The sequence below is a fragment of the Chiloscyllium punctatum genome, chromosome 11 (assembly GCF_047496795.1).
Source record: "Chiloscyllium punctatum isolate Juve2018m chromosome 11, sChiPun1.3, whole genome shotgun sequence".
Classification (NCBI taxonomy): domain Eukaryota; kingdom Metazoa; phylum Chordata; class Chondrichthyes; order Orectolobiformes; family Hemiscylliidae; genus Chiloscyllium; species Chiloscyllium punctatum.
Window position 1 is genome coordinate 114620104 of NC_092749.1, and position 15253 is coordinate 114635356.

The 15253-nt window shown below is 38.5% G+C and overlaps 1 protein-coding gene across 1 annotated transcript in view; it reads right to left on the reverse strand.

Moving 5' to 3' along the window:
• The window catches only part of LOC140483362 (aftiphilin-like), a 59419-nt gene that overhangs the window by 8747 nt on the left and 35419 nt on the right, over positions 1–15253 (reverse strand). Inside the window, exons 4-7 of the mRNA XM_072581564.1 lie at positions 14803–14929; positions 12205–12261; positions 10237–10368; positions 9588–9648 (exon numbers count right to left, since the gene is read on the reverse strand). Coding sequence (XP_072437665.1) covers positions 9588–9648; positions 10237–10368; positions 12205–12261; positions 14803–14929 — 377 coding nt within the window. The remainder of the gene's footprint in view (positions 1–9587; positions 9649–10236; positions 10369–12204; positions 12262–14802; positions 14930–15253) is intronic.

Here is a 15253-nt window from a genome sequence, read left to right on the forward strand (position 1 = left end):
CAGTCCAACACCGGCATCTCCAAATCTTCACAGAATGTGGTGTTGCATTTAATTGCTCACCCTAATTACTTTTAAGTTGTAATACAGCTCAGTTACTTGGAAATAATTTCAGCGCAGTGAATAACATATCGGTGTGGGACTGGAACCTCTATCCTAAATAAATGATGGAACACACAAAATCAGAACATCTACCCTTTCAGAATCTTGAATGTTTCAATGTTCATTCAGCCTATCACAGAATAACCCTTATGTGTAGGGCCAACCTAGTGAACCTTCACAGTACAGTCTTTAACATAAGCATATCCTTCCTTAAATATAGTGACAAACACTGAACACTATTCTCATTGTCACCCTGCAACCTTCTAGGGAGGCTTCTTTATTCTTGCATTCCAAGCCCCCTGCAAACAAACAGCAATATGCCTCTAGCCTTCCTAACAGGACCTGTTTACTAGCTTTGTTTTCCTTGTACATTGTTTCTGAACACTTATGATATCTCAATAGGAAAGTAACTTTTATTTTGCTAGATACAATAACATTTCAGAAAGTTAATAAATTAAATAAACTACAGAGACTATTCCAAAACTAATCCTGGATGATGATCAGGGGTTATATGGCTTCTTCCTACTCCCAATTCAAAGGGCTTTCATTGGTGCCATGGTAAAGCCATTGCATTACTTTCATAATACTCAAAGCATCTCATTTGTAAACCCCATACAGAGCATGGTTTCCAAAATCATCTGTTGTATTTGAAGCAGTAGTTCCTAATTCTGGTAGCGGAGAGAAAGATAGGCTGCCCCTTTGTAATAGCAGTAGAGTTTGTGGGGCTAGCTCTCAAACACTAACCACCTGAATCAGTAGCCAGGATATAGAATGAATCATTTTTTAAAATGGAAGCATGTAGGTCCATGACATGTGTTTTAAACTTGAATAAAGGCCATCATGATACTATATGACTACAGTGACCAGGAAAACTAGGTCAAAAAAAGATAGGAAAATAGATTTGCTATGGAAGACTTTTAAGGAGGTATTTAACTACTTTCAGTAAAGATTTATCCTAATTAGAATGAAGGAGAAGGATCCATGGCTAAGAAAGAGATCAAAAGAAACACTGTACACATTTCCAAAGATGAAGTGGGTGAGAGAATTGGACAGAGTTTAAACAAACTAAGCCTGACTAAAAAGAGAATAGAGAGACTTAAAACAGACTGGGAGAGAAAGCAAACAAGTAATAAACATATTAAGAGCTCCCACAGGACCAAATGGCTAGCATCCTAGTGCCTTAAAAGAAGTGGCTGCACAGAGAGGAAATGAATTGCTTTTAATCTTCAAAAATTCCTTAGATCCTGGAGTGGCTCCAGCAGATTGGAAAATAGCAAATACAACCCCTTTATTGAATGAAGGAGGGAGGCAACAGTCATAAGTATTAGAATCCAATGCTGAGGTTACAGCAGAATACTCAAATTTACAACATTATCAGAGTCAACGTGACTGCATGTAATAGAAAACCGATTTATCTACTCCTTACAGTTTTTTTGACAAAGTAACATCTGATGAAGAGAGGGAAACTAGTGGATGTGGTGTACGTGGATTTTCATTAAGTGTTTTAAAATATATCAAAGGATTTTGCACAAAATAAATGCATATGATACAGAGTATCATGTTTGTTACTACGAGTTCATTGGATGTGGATATTACTGGTTAGAATAGGTACTGGCATTTACATTTATTCAGGGGTAAGTTAAGTTCAGAGCTATGAAGAACTGACAGGAAAGGTGGAGATTATGTCACAACTAGATCAGCTCGGATCTTATCGAATGGCCAGCTCCTGCTCCCAAGTCTCTAGATGTTTGTAAGGAATGAAATTCAAACCTGCTAACTACCTTCAGTATTGCACGCTGTAGGGCAGATATAGGTGAGGGACCCATGCAACTAACTAGAAACAAGTGCAAGCTTTTGGAAAAGCTGATTTAAGCTCATTCCTATTTTCTTGAGCTAAGGCTAAGGCTAAAAACTTATGCAGCTGTTAAGCAATAGTATAATGCTATTTTGCAATGGGAAAATGTAATTAATTGCAATTTTGAAAGATGTCACATTTTTATTACACAGTAGTTATATTTCAGTAAGTGAACAAGATGGTAATGCTAGTTTCAATCACAATGCATTTAACTTCCTTGTATGGGCTACATTTCAGTGAATTATCCAAAATGCTATCCCTACAATAATTCACAATTGACTTTATCATGAATAATGTTTAAAGAAAGCATCAGCCAATTGTTTGACATTAAAGTGAGTTGCATCTTCAATTACCACCCTTCTTTTGAAACAGGAAAACCTTTGAGCAACATTTTAACAATAGATTTACTTCAGTGCCACCTTTTAATAATTTTTCAGGGAAACATTGGCAAAATAAAATCCAAAAGCCTTCAAGAAACTATGAGCAAGAATGATACAAAGATTTTCTCCTTCCCTACAGTTTTGTTACCTAACTAAACAAACTAGACAATTCGCTGGAGTTGCATTGTAAGATTTAACTGATGTTATGGCTCAAGAAAAGGGGAATCATTAGCAGAAAGTCTGGGAATTAGCATGAGAATGTTACCAATTCTCTGGCCTGCAATGTTGAACAGCAGGCATGGGATAGGTGACGGAAATGGATTTACAATTAGTATCTACAGTATCACTAGAAAAGATTAACTACAGAATGACTCTTTTCAAACTAGACATGTTTTTGGATGGTCATCAAAGAATTGGCTGATTTCAACAAATCATGATAGTGAGTCATTCCAGTTAATCTTCTGATAGTGCAGAGGAAAAGGAGGCCTAAATACATTTACAGTTGCTGCAGCTGAATGCTACTTGTTCGAGATATACATAAGACTAAAATGCTGCCTGTGTGCTACAGTAAACACAGTGTGGTGAGTACATGATAACATGATAGTTAGTTGGTTCACTGGAATTACACTACTTCATTCCAATTAATGTTCCCGTAAACAAAGCACAGAAACCAGAAATAACGATAAAAATGTCTTAAAACAAAATTTCAAATGGAAAACAATTAATGATTCTGCCATTTTGAGTTAATTAACTGTGTTGACTTTTGTTTCTCAAACACTGATATAAACCTCAAACTATGATGGGTCTATTTGAGATCATACAATGATAACAGCATAAGAAGTGGCCAGTCAGTTTGTCATGACTATGCTGGCTCTCAGTAAGAGCAATTCAGCTCAACTTCTAAAGAAATGTAGGTTGAATGTTAGGAACATATGAACACTGCTGAGCTAGTGGCAATGCCCATCACTGGAGCATCTGAATGAAATTTCAACACTTGCTCAAATCTCCCTCTTGCAGATGTTTACAGAATATTATGATCACCAACTAGAGATGGAACAAAGCTTTCAAAGGGTTTTTCCCCCCCCCATTCTACACTACTTCAAAGCTGAAGCCTTCAGTTTCCAAGCTCCAATCCCTGAATAGGACTGATCCAGTATCTACCTCGCCCCAAGATAATTTCTTCAATACTAAAAAGCATGGCCCCCACATTCAATTGTTGAAAGTTAATCATCTCAGGTTAAGAATGATTCCTGAAGTTTAGAAACTTACTGTTTTTAAACAATGAAACAACTAAGATCCTGTTTCGTTATAGCCCTAAAGAGACGACAAACCATCATAGGCAGTGAATTAGATGCTGCAAGCTAAGCACTACAGCACAGCACAAGCAGCAGCCCTTCCCTTAGAAGTACAGTCCACATCACTTGAAATGTTTTAAAGAGATGGTTATTTCTATCAGCTGAAAAGAGAGAAACATTGACCCTTTGTGTTAATAATAAGGTATTAATAACAAGGTTGCACGGTGTTCACTCATTAGTTCATACCTCAGGCGCACTGTACATATTAAAACAGCTTTCTAATTCTGAAATTTTCCAAATGTGAGCTCATAATTAAACAATTATGAAGCCATGCTATTCCACTAAAATAACAAGGTGTTATGTAAATGCAGTGACCTCACCTCTTGCTTTTGACACACAAGAGAGACAGTGCTGAAGCTCAAAATACAAATTGATTTGCTTATAATTCCAAAGACATCTAATGTGAGTTAAGAATGAATGTTAATTAATGCCTGACAAAACAGAACAAGAATATTACTCTCATTAGTACTCTTCATTCCAAGAAAAAAAATACCTGTATTGGATAAAAGATTTTTAATGTTAATATCTGCCTGTGTGAAGTTTGCACGGGTTTCCTCTGGGTGCTCCGGTTTCCTCCCACAATCCAAAGATGTGCAGGTCAGGTGAATTGGCCATGCTAAATTGCCCCATAGTGTTCTGTGCATTAGTCAGGGGTAAATACAGAGTAGGGGAATGGGTTTGGGTGGGTTACTCTTCGGAGGGTCAGTGTGGACTTGTTGGGCTGAAGGGCCTGTTTCCACACTGTAGAGAATCAAATCTAATCTAATCTAAAAAAAATATCTCTGCTGTGTTGTAAAGGCCATAACTTGTAGTAGAAAAATTGAATTTGTATGAATGTACCTGTTATAAGCAATGGGGACTGTATGTCTAAAAAGATAAGCCATAAGCACAAAGGTTTTAAAAATAAACCCATCACATGCAGAACAATAAAAATTTCTAAGTTTTCAGGAAAGAAGTGACATGACTGTCACAAAACTACTGCGGACTGAAATCCCCAAGATGCCAAATAGGACAAAAAAAATCACATGTTCTGTTTTCTGTTAAAGAACATGTGTATAACATTGCTGCATACAGCATCTGAAAAGGTGAAGGTGGTGTGGGGACAGGGGAAAATAAGATGTTTATCAGACAAAAGTCACAAAACACATCAAGAATGAAAGGAACTGAATGCATCCCAAAGAAAAGGGACACACTTGAAAATAATTTTTTTTGTGTAGCTTTCTCAGAAGTGGAGTGGAAAGAAATCCAAAACCTTTTGCACCATACAAGGGCCACACTGAACATTTCCAACAAGACAGACTCTAACCATTGCTCCTTGATGTTCAGCATGACAATCGTAGAACACCCCAATATCCTCATGGACTTACATTGACCAGAAACTGAACTGGAACAGCCACATATATACAATGGGTACAACAGCTAGGTCAGAAATCACATGATGCCAGGTTATAGTCCAATAGGTTTATGTGAAATTACAAGCTTTCGGAGCACTGCTCCTTAGTCAGGCTGAAAGCTTGTGATTTCAAATAAACTTGGACTGTAAGCTGGTGTCGTGTGACTTCTAATCTTGTCCAGCCCAGTCCAACACCTGCATCTCCACATCACAGACACAGCTAGTTAGAGGGTAGGCATCCTGCAGCAAACTGACCTCTTGACTCCCCAAAGCCTGTCCACCATCTGCCTTGTGCTTTTGTAGGAGTGTGGTGGAATACTCCCCATCTGCCTGAATGGGTGCAGCTCCAACAACACGCCAGAAGCTTGACACCATTCAGGACAGAGCAGCCTGTTTGATAGGCACCACATCCACATTTAATCCATTTACCAGCTATGGTCAGAGAAAGATACATTGCAGAAATTCAAGAAAGGATCCTTAGACAGTACCTATCAAACTCAAGACCATTACCACTCGAAGGATAAGGGCAGCAGAGATATAGGAGCAGCAACACTATACTGACTTGGAACTACATTGTTGCTCCTTCATTGGTGCTGGGTCAAACTCTGGAACTCCATCCCTAATAGAATTTTGGGTCTACCTACAACAAATTGACTGCAGTATTTCAAGGCAGCTGCTCACTGCTACTATCTCAAGGGCAATAGGGATTGGCAATAAATGCTGGCCCAGCCAGCAATGCCCACACCGCTGAATGAATTATAAAAGGAAATGGTTACAGACAGCATGTCCTACAACTTAAAATAATGGAAGGAGAAAACATGTATCCAATGCAAACTGCAGAAACTTCAGATAGAAATAATACTTTGAAATAGCTATAAATGTAGTCAAGCTATTACAAAGGACAACTGCACACCAAATAGAAAAAGAACAGGCTATAGAAAGAATGTTATGGCCCTATAAGTAATAGGTGTGCACTGCAGCCCCACAATATCCAGTCATGAATAACGTGGTTAACCAAGAAACAGCTGAACGCTTCATCAGCACATCCACCTTCAACTTACCATGTGGAGTACAAAGACTAAAATGTTTCCAGGTATTTAAGATCAGATTGCCTATTCTAACGGTTCCCTACTGTGATCAGGATATTTTTTCCCCTTTCACTCCATGCAACAGGAAGGTGATCAGCCCAGCTAGTGTATTGTAGACCTAGGCACAGGAGCTAGTTAGCTAACTTACTTCAGTACACAGTTAGGAAACTGGTATCTACCTGGCAATGTAAAAGATTGCCAATGTCCTATGCAAAAAGTAACTGCTTCATTTGACCATTGTATCGTTCGCCCTTTCCCAAACATCAGTCAATGAATAAAGGAGTCATTAACAAGATCTTAAAGTGACACCTACTCAATGCTCAGTACAAATGACACCAAAGACATTTGGTTGCAGATCCTGTCACTGACAATCTTAAAAAGTCATTGTCTCTATATTAAGACAGCATTTAATGTGATATATATCATAAAGGGGATCCGAGCAAAGCTACTGAATGAGGAGTGTCAAAGGTAAACCCTCCAGTTACGGAGTCATATTAGACACAAAGGAAGATGGCTGTGGTTATTAAAGACCAGTCATCACAACCCCAGGACATCTTTGCAGAATTTCCCCTGGCAAACATCCCAAATTCATCCATCTTCAGACATCCCCAGCATCACAACATTAGTAAAGCTGTTTATTAAAAATTGCAATGTTCTGCTCCAATCATAACTCCCAAGATACTGAAGCAACTCATCGACCAAGAACAGGACTTGGAACAGTATCGAGGTTTGGGTTAATACAGGATTACTAGCACTAGATTTTGAATATTTTGATAACAGAAAGTCCAGAGACCTCACTTTTAACTTTCAATTGTATTACCACAATGACAGGTCACCAGCAACCACAGCCTGAAATCAATCAGGAAGCTTACAAGAATATTTATAGGAAAGTGTACCATGAAGGCTCACTTCCTGACCCCTTAAAACCACTCTTCCATCCACAAGGGTCAAGTGAAGAGTGTGACAAAATACTCAGTACTCATTTGGAACAATTCAACAATAACATCATTCGGGACAGAATGTCTGCTTTAACTGTTGACCTTGCCACCAAGTGATATAATTCACTCTCTCTCTACCATTGGTACACTGTCTGAAGTATGCATGGTACTCAGCAAGAAGTAGCCAAAGGTACTTTAATAGCAACTTCCTCTTCAGGATTGTCTGAACCTAAAACACTAAGAAAGGCAAGAGCAATAAACCACGGAAACAACACTGCCTCCTGAGCTTCCCTCCAGGTAATGCACGATGATCCTAACCTGGGCAGGTATCCTCAATCCTTCACAGTCATTTGACTGGTGCCCTGGAAATTCCTATCTAACATTACTGTGAAAGCATCACTCTTATAGGTGTGCCAGCTGTTCATAAGGAAAGCCCATCATTAACTCCTCAGACAACTCAGGATGTACAGGAGGAATAATCATCCCATTCCAACAAAAAAGCAGCAAGCCAGGAATCAGAAAGAAAGCCAAGATCATCTAAATTTTCCTGGTCTCCGAAGAAATACATTGCTAAAGTAAATGGACTTCAGCTTAAGAATACTGAAACACACAAATAAAGACAAAAGGATATAAATGCCTAAAGAAAGCATTATGTTGGTTGATTTCTGATTTGCAACACTTAAAAATTAAACTGTCGTAATTGGATGAAGGATACCATTGCTTTCAATAAAACAGATCTGATTCCAATCAGACAAACCTGGTTCATGGGAAAAGAGTCACGTGATCACAGTGTTTGAGGCCTAACCATGTAGTTAAGAGTCTGCTGACCTGGGATTATGTAATTGTTGCTATCCACGGGTCCAAAGAAATCGAGGGGTTTAGAACAGTGGAACCTCCATTAGTAACCATGTTGGTAAGTAGTCATACAGAGGGTTAACCAGGGAAAGGAACTGATGAACGACAAGGGGACAAGACAAACTTCAACATGCAGATTCTCATTACCACATACTATAAACCTAAGCATTCAAACATAAGGATTAATTACCCAAGCTAGCTAGTCAGTCAGTCAGTCAATCAATCAGTTCTACAATGAATATTAGTTACAATACATAAGCAATAAAATGCACAAAATATTGCAGCTTAAATAACAATGAGGGAATGCACTTTCCTCAACTATGTGACTGACAGAATTTAATTTGAAATGGAGCCTGACAAACAAGTCACAAGCACAAGGAATCAATCATGAAGTAAGCAGGAAGATTTGACTGGGTTGTTAATGGACACCAAAACAGAGAGGATGACCAAAGTGGTCTTTCCACTTTTAGACAAGGTGTTTGTGGGATGGGACTTGGATTTGACCCACATGATTAAGCCTTGGAGCACTATAGGAAGACCAATAAAATAATTCTCATTTTAACTTTAGCAGTTTACTAAGTTATGATTTTATAGATCTACACGTTCAGACACACAATACTTCAAAATTTATTAAACATTGTCATATTTGGAACCTAAATACTTCAATCACCTATGAAATTCAGTATTCAACAAGTTAAAAAAGATTACACATGTAGTACTGCCAAATCCACACGAACTTCTTTCTTAAAATCAAGCCAAATGTTAGCAAGTCTTCTATAACTACACAAATGCTTAAATCGGTTTTGATGTGTTAGGTAGTATAACTGACATTAGGTACCATGCAACATTCAAAAACTAACTTGAGCAAGCTGGTCGTCTTATTCTATTTGTTATAGCAAACTTAATCTTTCTTGCTTAAGCAATTGTGCATTAAAAGAAATGTAAATAAAATGAGATAGAGAAAGTAGTCTGCAAGAGAAGTCCTCTTGCATGTGAACTTTTAAGTTTTCAGAGATTAGCAAGTCTGACAGTCAGAATAATTTATTATAACTTGCAATAAATTACAATGATAAAAAATGATTCATTGAACTTGCTTTTGTTCAGTTAAGTAACATGAATTTTTTTTTCCTACATACATACAATTCTTTAAAAATGCACTCTCTGGTTTAGGGCAGGACTTATTTTAAAAAATTACAAGTAAACACATTGCAGCTCCCCACAAAAACTGCAAACATTTTCATGAGTTTGTTAACGGGAAGTAAGCTTCCAATGTTGATTCGGCAAACTACTATCGTTAATGCAGTTATAAAATCAGCTATTTTAGGTAGTACAATTCAAAACATTAATACTGCATAGTTTTGTATGATTATTATAGGAGGGAAAGAATTGAAACTGTGAAAGCCAGGATGCAATGTTAGCATTATAATGCTCATCTACAGTATTTATTTTCGTGTCGAGGCACTGTCATAATGCACTAAACTAGATTACGAAAAAGCCAGGATTTCCATAGTGAGAAATAAATGGAAAGCAAAACAAAAGAAAAATCAGGAGAGAGAAGTCTGTCTGAACTTGGTAAGTTTCTTAACTCTAGTTCTGGTGCTAAAGGCTCTATGCAGGGACGTACCATCAAGAGGATTAGTAAGGCCACTGCTACTCCAGTCAAACTGAACAGGTGGGACGTGCTCCTATGGAGAAAAGAAAACATGACATTACACAGGAACGCTGACGTGTACTGAGAGGAAGAGAGTATCCGGCTGCAAATTAATATCAAAGCAGATAGTTTTGGTATTTCTTAGCTCCATTGCAATTGTGCATAATATTCAACTCTCCAAGTTTTACATAGTGTTAAACAAAGACACTGCTATTTAAATCAGTAATGAATATGACAAAGTAAACATCTCCAGATGAAGCCACCAATCGGTTTCCCAACCTCTGTCTCATAACTGCAGAGAGTTCTCAAACAAGCAAGGTATTTCCCATGGACAGTGAGATGACCAGATAGCAATGTCATTTGAGCAGACAGATGCAGAATAAAATAAATCATCGTTTTCAGATTTCAATCCACCATTCAGCAAGGATGGAATAAAACATTAAGCACAGTGGAAAGTTTATTAAAAGGCTAGGCAATAATTAATTTATAGAGCAAAGTTTGCCTCGTCAATCTTCCTTCTGCTCCCTACAACTTACTACCCAGCAAATAAAGCTATTTACAAGCAAAAAAATATAAATCATTCGATATCCTTTAGTAATGAAACAAAATAATTTATAATTACTTGGATTTCATCAGATGCAGAACCACACATTTCTGAGGGGGTCACACTTGCAGTTGAAATTTGACCTATTGACGCTATCTTCTCTGCAGCCGATATTGGTTTTACTGGTTCTTTAGTGGGTTCTAACATGCCCTGAAACAAAAGAAATCAAGATACATAAAGCAGGTATACTCTAACTGGCAAATTTTGAGATCATATGCTCTTGGAATTAAGCCTCACCAGGTGCAAGTGCATAATTGGAAAAAGTGGGTGCAGAGCCCAGGTTTTTCTGCTTAGCAACAGAAATTCAAAGTTGTTCAACGCACAATTTCCTGATTATACTTTCAAAACGTGAGCACTCATGTTAGCAGCATGCACTTGCAAAATTAACCTTTTAGGTTCTCAGCCAATGACTGAAGTAAAACTTTAAGAGCAAATGAAAAATATACTGGGTTATATTACTGATGATACTTAACCTGACTACTAAACATTAACGATTTCCACACATCACTTAAGATACCACACCATGGATTGCAATATCGTACCTACATAAGAGGCTTGAAGTGGGGAAAATAAACAAAAACCAAATGTTGTGAACTCCAAGGCAACAATGGTTACTGTGATTACGTTAATAGCTACAAGGTCCAGTTTAAATCCTTGCCTTTATTTGTAAAGGCTTTGTACATGGTCTAACTGGGGACCTGACAGGGTAGATACTATAACATGTTACCTGTGTGTGGGAGAGACTGGAACAAAGGCGACTCCATTTAAGAAGAAGTAGTCTCCTTTTCAAGACACATGGGGGGGGGGGGGGGGGGGAGAGAATAGTTTTTGCTCAGAGGGTTCTTAATTGTGAAATTTTCTTCTCCAGACAGTTGAGAAGCCCAGGACATTGAACTCCCTCAAGGCAGAATTAGACAAATTATTGATAAACAAGGGAGTCCAGATTGATGGAGGCCAACAGGAATGTGGGGTTGCGACACTAAGCAGATCAGCCATTCTGTCACTGAATGTGGAGCAAGCTCATGTGGCCAGATGGCCTAACCCTGCTCCCAACTCCTGTGTTCCTACGGTTGGAATGGGTGGTCTGATTCTTGTCCTGAAAAACCCAGTGGAAAAAGTAAATACCTTTTTCTTAAATACTGAGCAGTCTAAAGAGATTACCCCACTGTACACCCATAACCCTGGGGTGACCTGCTGTCATAAGGCCACATGGTAAGATTTGGGAAGCCCATACTACGTTAATGGTTCGAGGAATGGAGCACCATCACTGTAAAGTGCAATACTGTATTGCAATTAGATCAGCAATGATTAAAACCAGATAGACCAACTTGATCCTTATTTCTCATGTCAATGAAAGCTTTCAGAATGATTAGTGATCATTTGTAGTTCAATAAAAGTACTGCAAATAATGATTTGGTCAAAATCTGAAGGCTTCATGATCATAAACAGGATCTGAACTGAGAATGAGGGAAAACAAGATTTGTTTGTTATTTGCTTTTCATAATACAAAGAACATAGGGACCAAGCTAACCCAATGCAAGAATAAAAAAAATCACTTTCCATCTTCTATATGTACAGCTAAACAAGCATAATAATTACCATGTATATTCTGGAAATCAGCCTGTTAAAATGAAATTTATCATGAACAGAAAATGTACTTTACACTGTGGGCAATTTACACAAGATGATTCTGTCCACTACTTTAGTTTGATAGACATTTTCAGTTTACAACCAAATCTACCATATCAGATTGCTAGAAGATTTCTGCATCTAGTTTGCTTGAAAATTTGAAATACCAATAGGATAAAATTTGTTGGATCCATCAGACTTGCCAAATACTTCTCATTATATGAATGTTTAGGATATTTGAACAATAAAAATGATAGAATTACATGTGCAGGCCATTCTTGTTTTTGTGCTTCCATGCATAGAGATGAAATGAAGGTTATTAATGCATCATAATATACAATTACTGTTGGGACTTACCAGACCAGATGCGTATGCAGGAACAATGACAGGTTGCTTCCTCTGCCCTGTAAATAACTTTCAAAACAGAGACAATTACAATCATTTGGTTATTTTATTAAACCTGAAATGAAGTGAAAATATCAGAGTTTTAGTGATAACAGTTTGCAGTTCTGTTTCTAAAGTACAATTTAAAATCTGACCTTTGTTTTGAAGAATTAGAAATTGGCATTGCACTTAAAGTTCTGACAGCTTAGTTCAGTTGGTGATAATTCTTCCACTTGGTTATGAGTTTCAGTTACATACAAATGTTTGAACTCATAATCTAAACTGAAATCTCCCTGCCGTACTCAAAACTCACCACCCTAATCAGAACTCAAACTTTAGAGGACAAAAGGCAGTTTCAAAAACAAGGTAGCGCTCCTTTCCCCACAGCTACCACCAAATGTATTAAATGTCTATCTCACAAACAGCAACCAGAACATTGCTACCAGAGTGACTCATTTGCCCTTACAAGAGTCAGCACGTTTCAGAAAGAATGAATTAATGAAATATAGTTGTTTATTGGAAGTAAGCCAGTTGCATCAAAAGACAGTGACTTCTTTCATTTAAAAAAAATCTATTCATGGAAGGTGAGCATCACTAGCTGAGGCCAGTATTTCCTGCCCATCCTAATTGCCCTGGAGAGTGTGGTGCTCTGTTGCCTTCTTAAACTTCAACAATCCAGGTAATTATAGGTATAGCCACAATGCTGTGAAAGAGAGTGAATGTACAGCAATATATATAAAGTCATTTCCAGGTGAGAGACTTGGAGGGGAACTTGCATGTGGTGGTGTATCTACTGTTACAGGTTTGTACAGCAGGGAAACAGGCCCTTCAGTTCAATTCGTCCATGCCAACCAGATATCCTATATTCATCTAGACTCATTTGCCAGTATTTAGTCCACATCCCTCTAAACCGTTATGATTCATATACCCATCCAGATGCCTTTTGAATATTCTAGTTATACCAGTCTCCACCACATCCTCTGGCAGCTCATTCCATACACACCCCACACTCCACAAGAAAACATTGCCCCTTAGGTCTCTTAAGTATTTCCCCCCCTCACCCTAAACCTATGCCCTCTAGTTTTGGACTCCCCGACCCCAGGGAAAATACTTTGTCTATTTACCCTATCCATGCCCCTCAATTCTGTAAACCTCTATAAGGTCACCCCTCAGCCTCAGACGCTCCAGTGAAAGCAGCCCCAGCTTGTTCAGCCTTTCTTTATATGTCAAATACTCCAACCCTTGCAACGTCCTTGTAAATCTTTTCTGAACCCTTTCAAGTTTCACAACATTCTTCCAATAGCAGGGAGACCAGAATTGCACGCAGTATTCCAAACGTGGCCTAACCAATGTCCTATACAGCCCAACACCTGTACTCGATACTCTGACTAATAAAGGAAAGCATACCAAATACCTTCTTCATTATCTTATCTACCTACAACTCCACTTTCAAAGAACTACGAACCTGCACTCCAAGGTCTCTGTTCAGCAACACTCCCCGTAACATTATCATTAAGTGTATAAGTCCTGCTCTGAATTGCCATTCCAAATGCAGCATCTTACATTTATCCAATTAAGCTCAATCTGTTATGCTTCGGTCCACTGGCCAACCTGATCAAGATCCCATTGTACTCGGAGGTAACCTCCTTCACTGTCCACAACACCACCAATTTTGGTGTCCTCTACAAACTTACTAACCATACCTCTTATGTTCACATCCAAATCATTTATATAAATGATGAAAAGCAGGGAATCTAGAACCGATTCTTGTGGCACACCACTGGTCATAGGCTTCTAATCTAGAAAGCAAACCCTCCACCACCACCCTCTGCTGCCCTTGCCCTTCTAAATGGCAGTAGAGTCAGAGATGTACAGCACAGAAACAGACCCTTTGGTCCAACTTGTCCATGCCGACCAGATAGCCCAATCCAATCTAGTCCCACCTGCCAGCACCCGGCCCATATCCCTCCAAACCCTTCCTATTCATATATCATCCAAATGCCTCTTAAATGTTGCAATTGTACCAGCCTCCACCACATCCTCTGGTAGCTCATTCCATACACGTACCACCCTCTGGGTGAAAAAGTTGCCCCGTAGGTCCCTTTTATATCTTTCACCTCTCACCCTAAACCTATGCCCTCTACTCTGGACTCCTCAACCCCAGGGAAAAGACTTGGTCTATTTATCCTATCCATGCCCCTCAATTCTGTAAACCTCTATAAGGTCACCTCTCAGCCTCCGATGCTCCAGGGAAAACAGCCCCAGGGAAAACAGCCTCTCCCTAAAGCTCAAATCCTCCAACCCTGGCAACATCCTTGTAAATCTTTTCTGAACCCTTTCAAGTTTCACAACATCTTTCCAATAGGAAGGAGACCAGAATTGCATGCAATATTCCAACAGTGGCCTAACCAATGTCCTGTACAGCCACATGACCGCCCAACTTCTGTACTCCATACTCTGACCAATAAAAAAAAAGTATATCAAACGCCTTCTTCACTGTAGCGACGGGTCTGGAAGGTGCAGTCAAGCTCTAACACAATTCTCCTTTATCACCCAATCCCATTAACTTACGATGTTTCTGGTATCAATTCCCAGAGAAATTAGAAGCTTTTTGTTGCTGTGAGAACCACCCCACTGGTATCTCAGGCCGTGAGCATCTTCCATATCTTGTAGCTCGGTCCACAAAGATAACAACTCCCTGCATGATCCACAAGAAATAATAAAGCAATTCAGCACAATAAAACACATGACTCAGCTGATTAAGCACTTTGATTAAAATATGCTGTTTAGAGTAGAGTTTGTTACAGATTTTCATTTATATTGGCTTCATCAAGCACACATTTGGATTTAACAAAGTTTTGTTGCTGCAGTATGCAAAGAACATTTCAGTTGAATCTTCATCAGCTCAACTTTTAGAGCTTTTATTCATAATAATAAGATTAATCAATCATTTTCAGTGCATTTAACCATGTTTTTACCAATCTATTTCAAGTGAACCCTCAGCAATTTATGTACTTGTTCA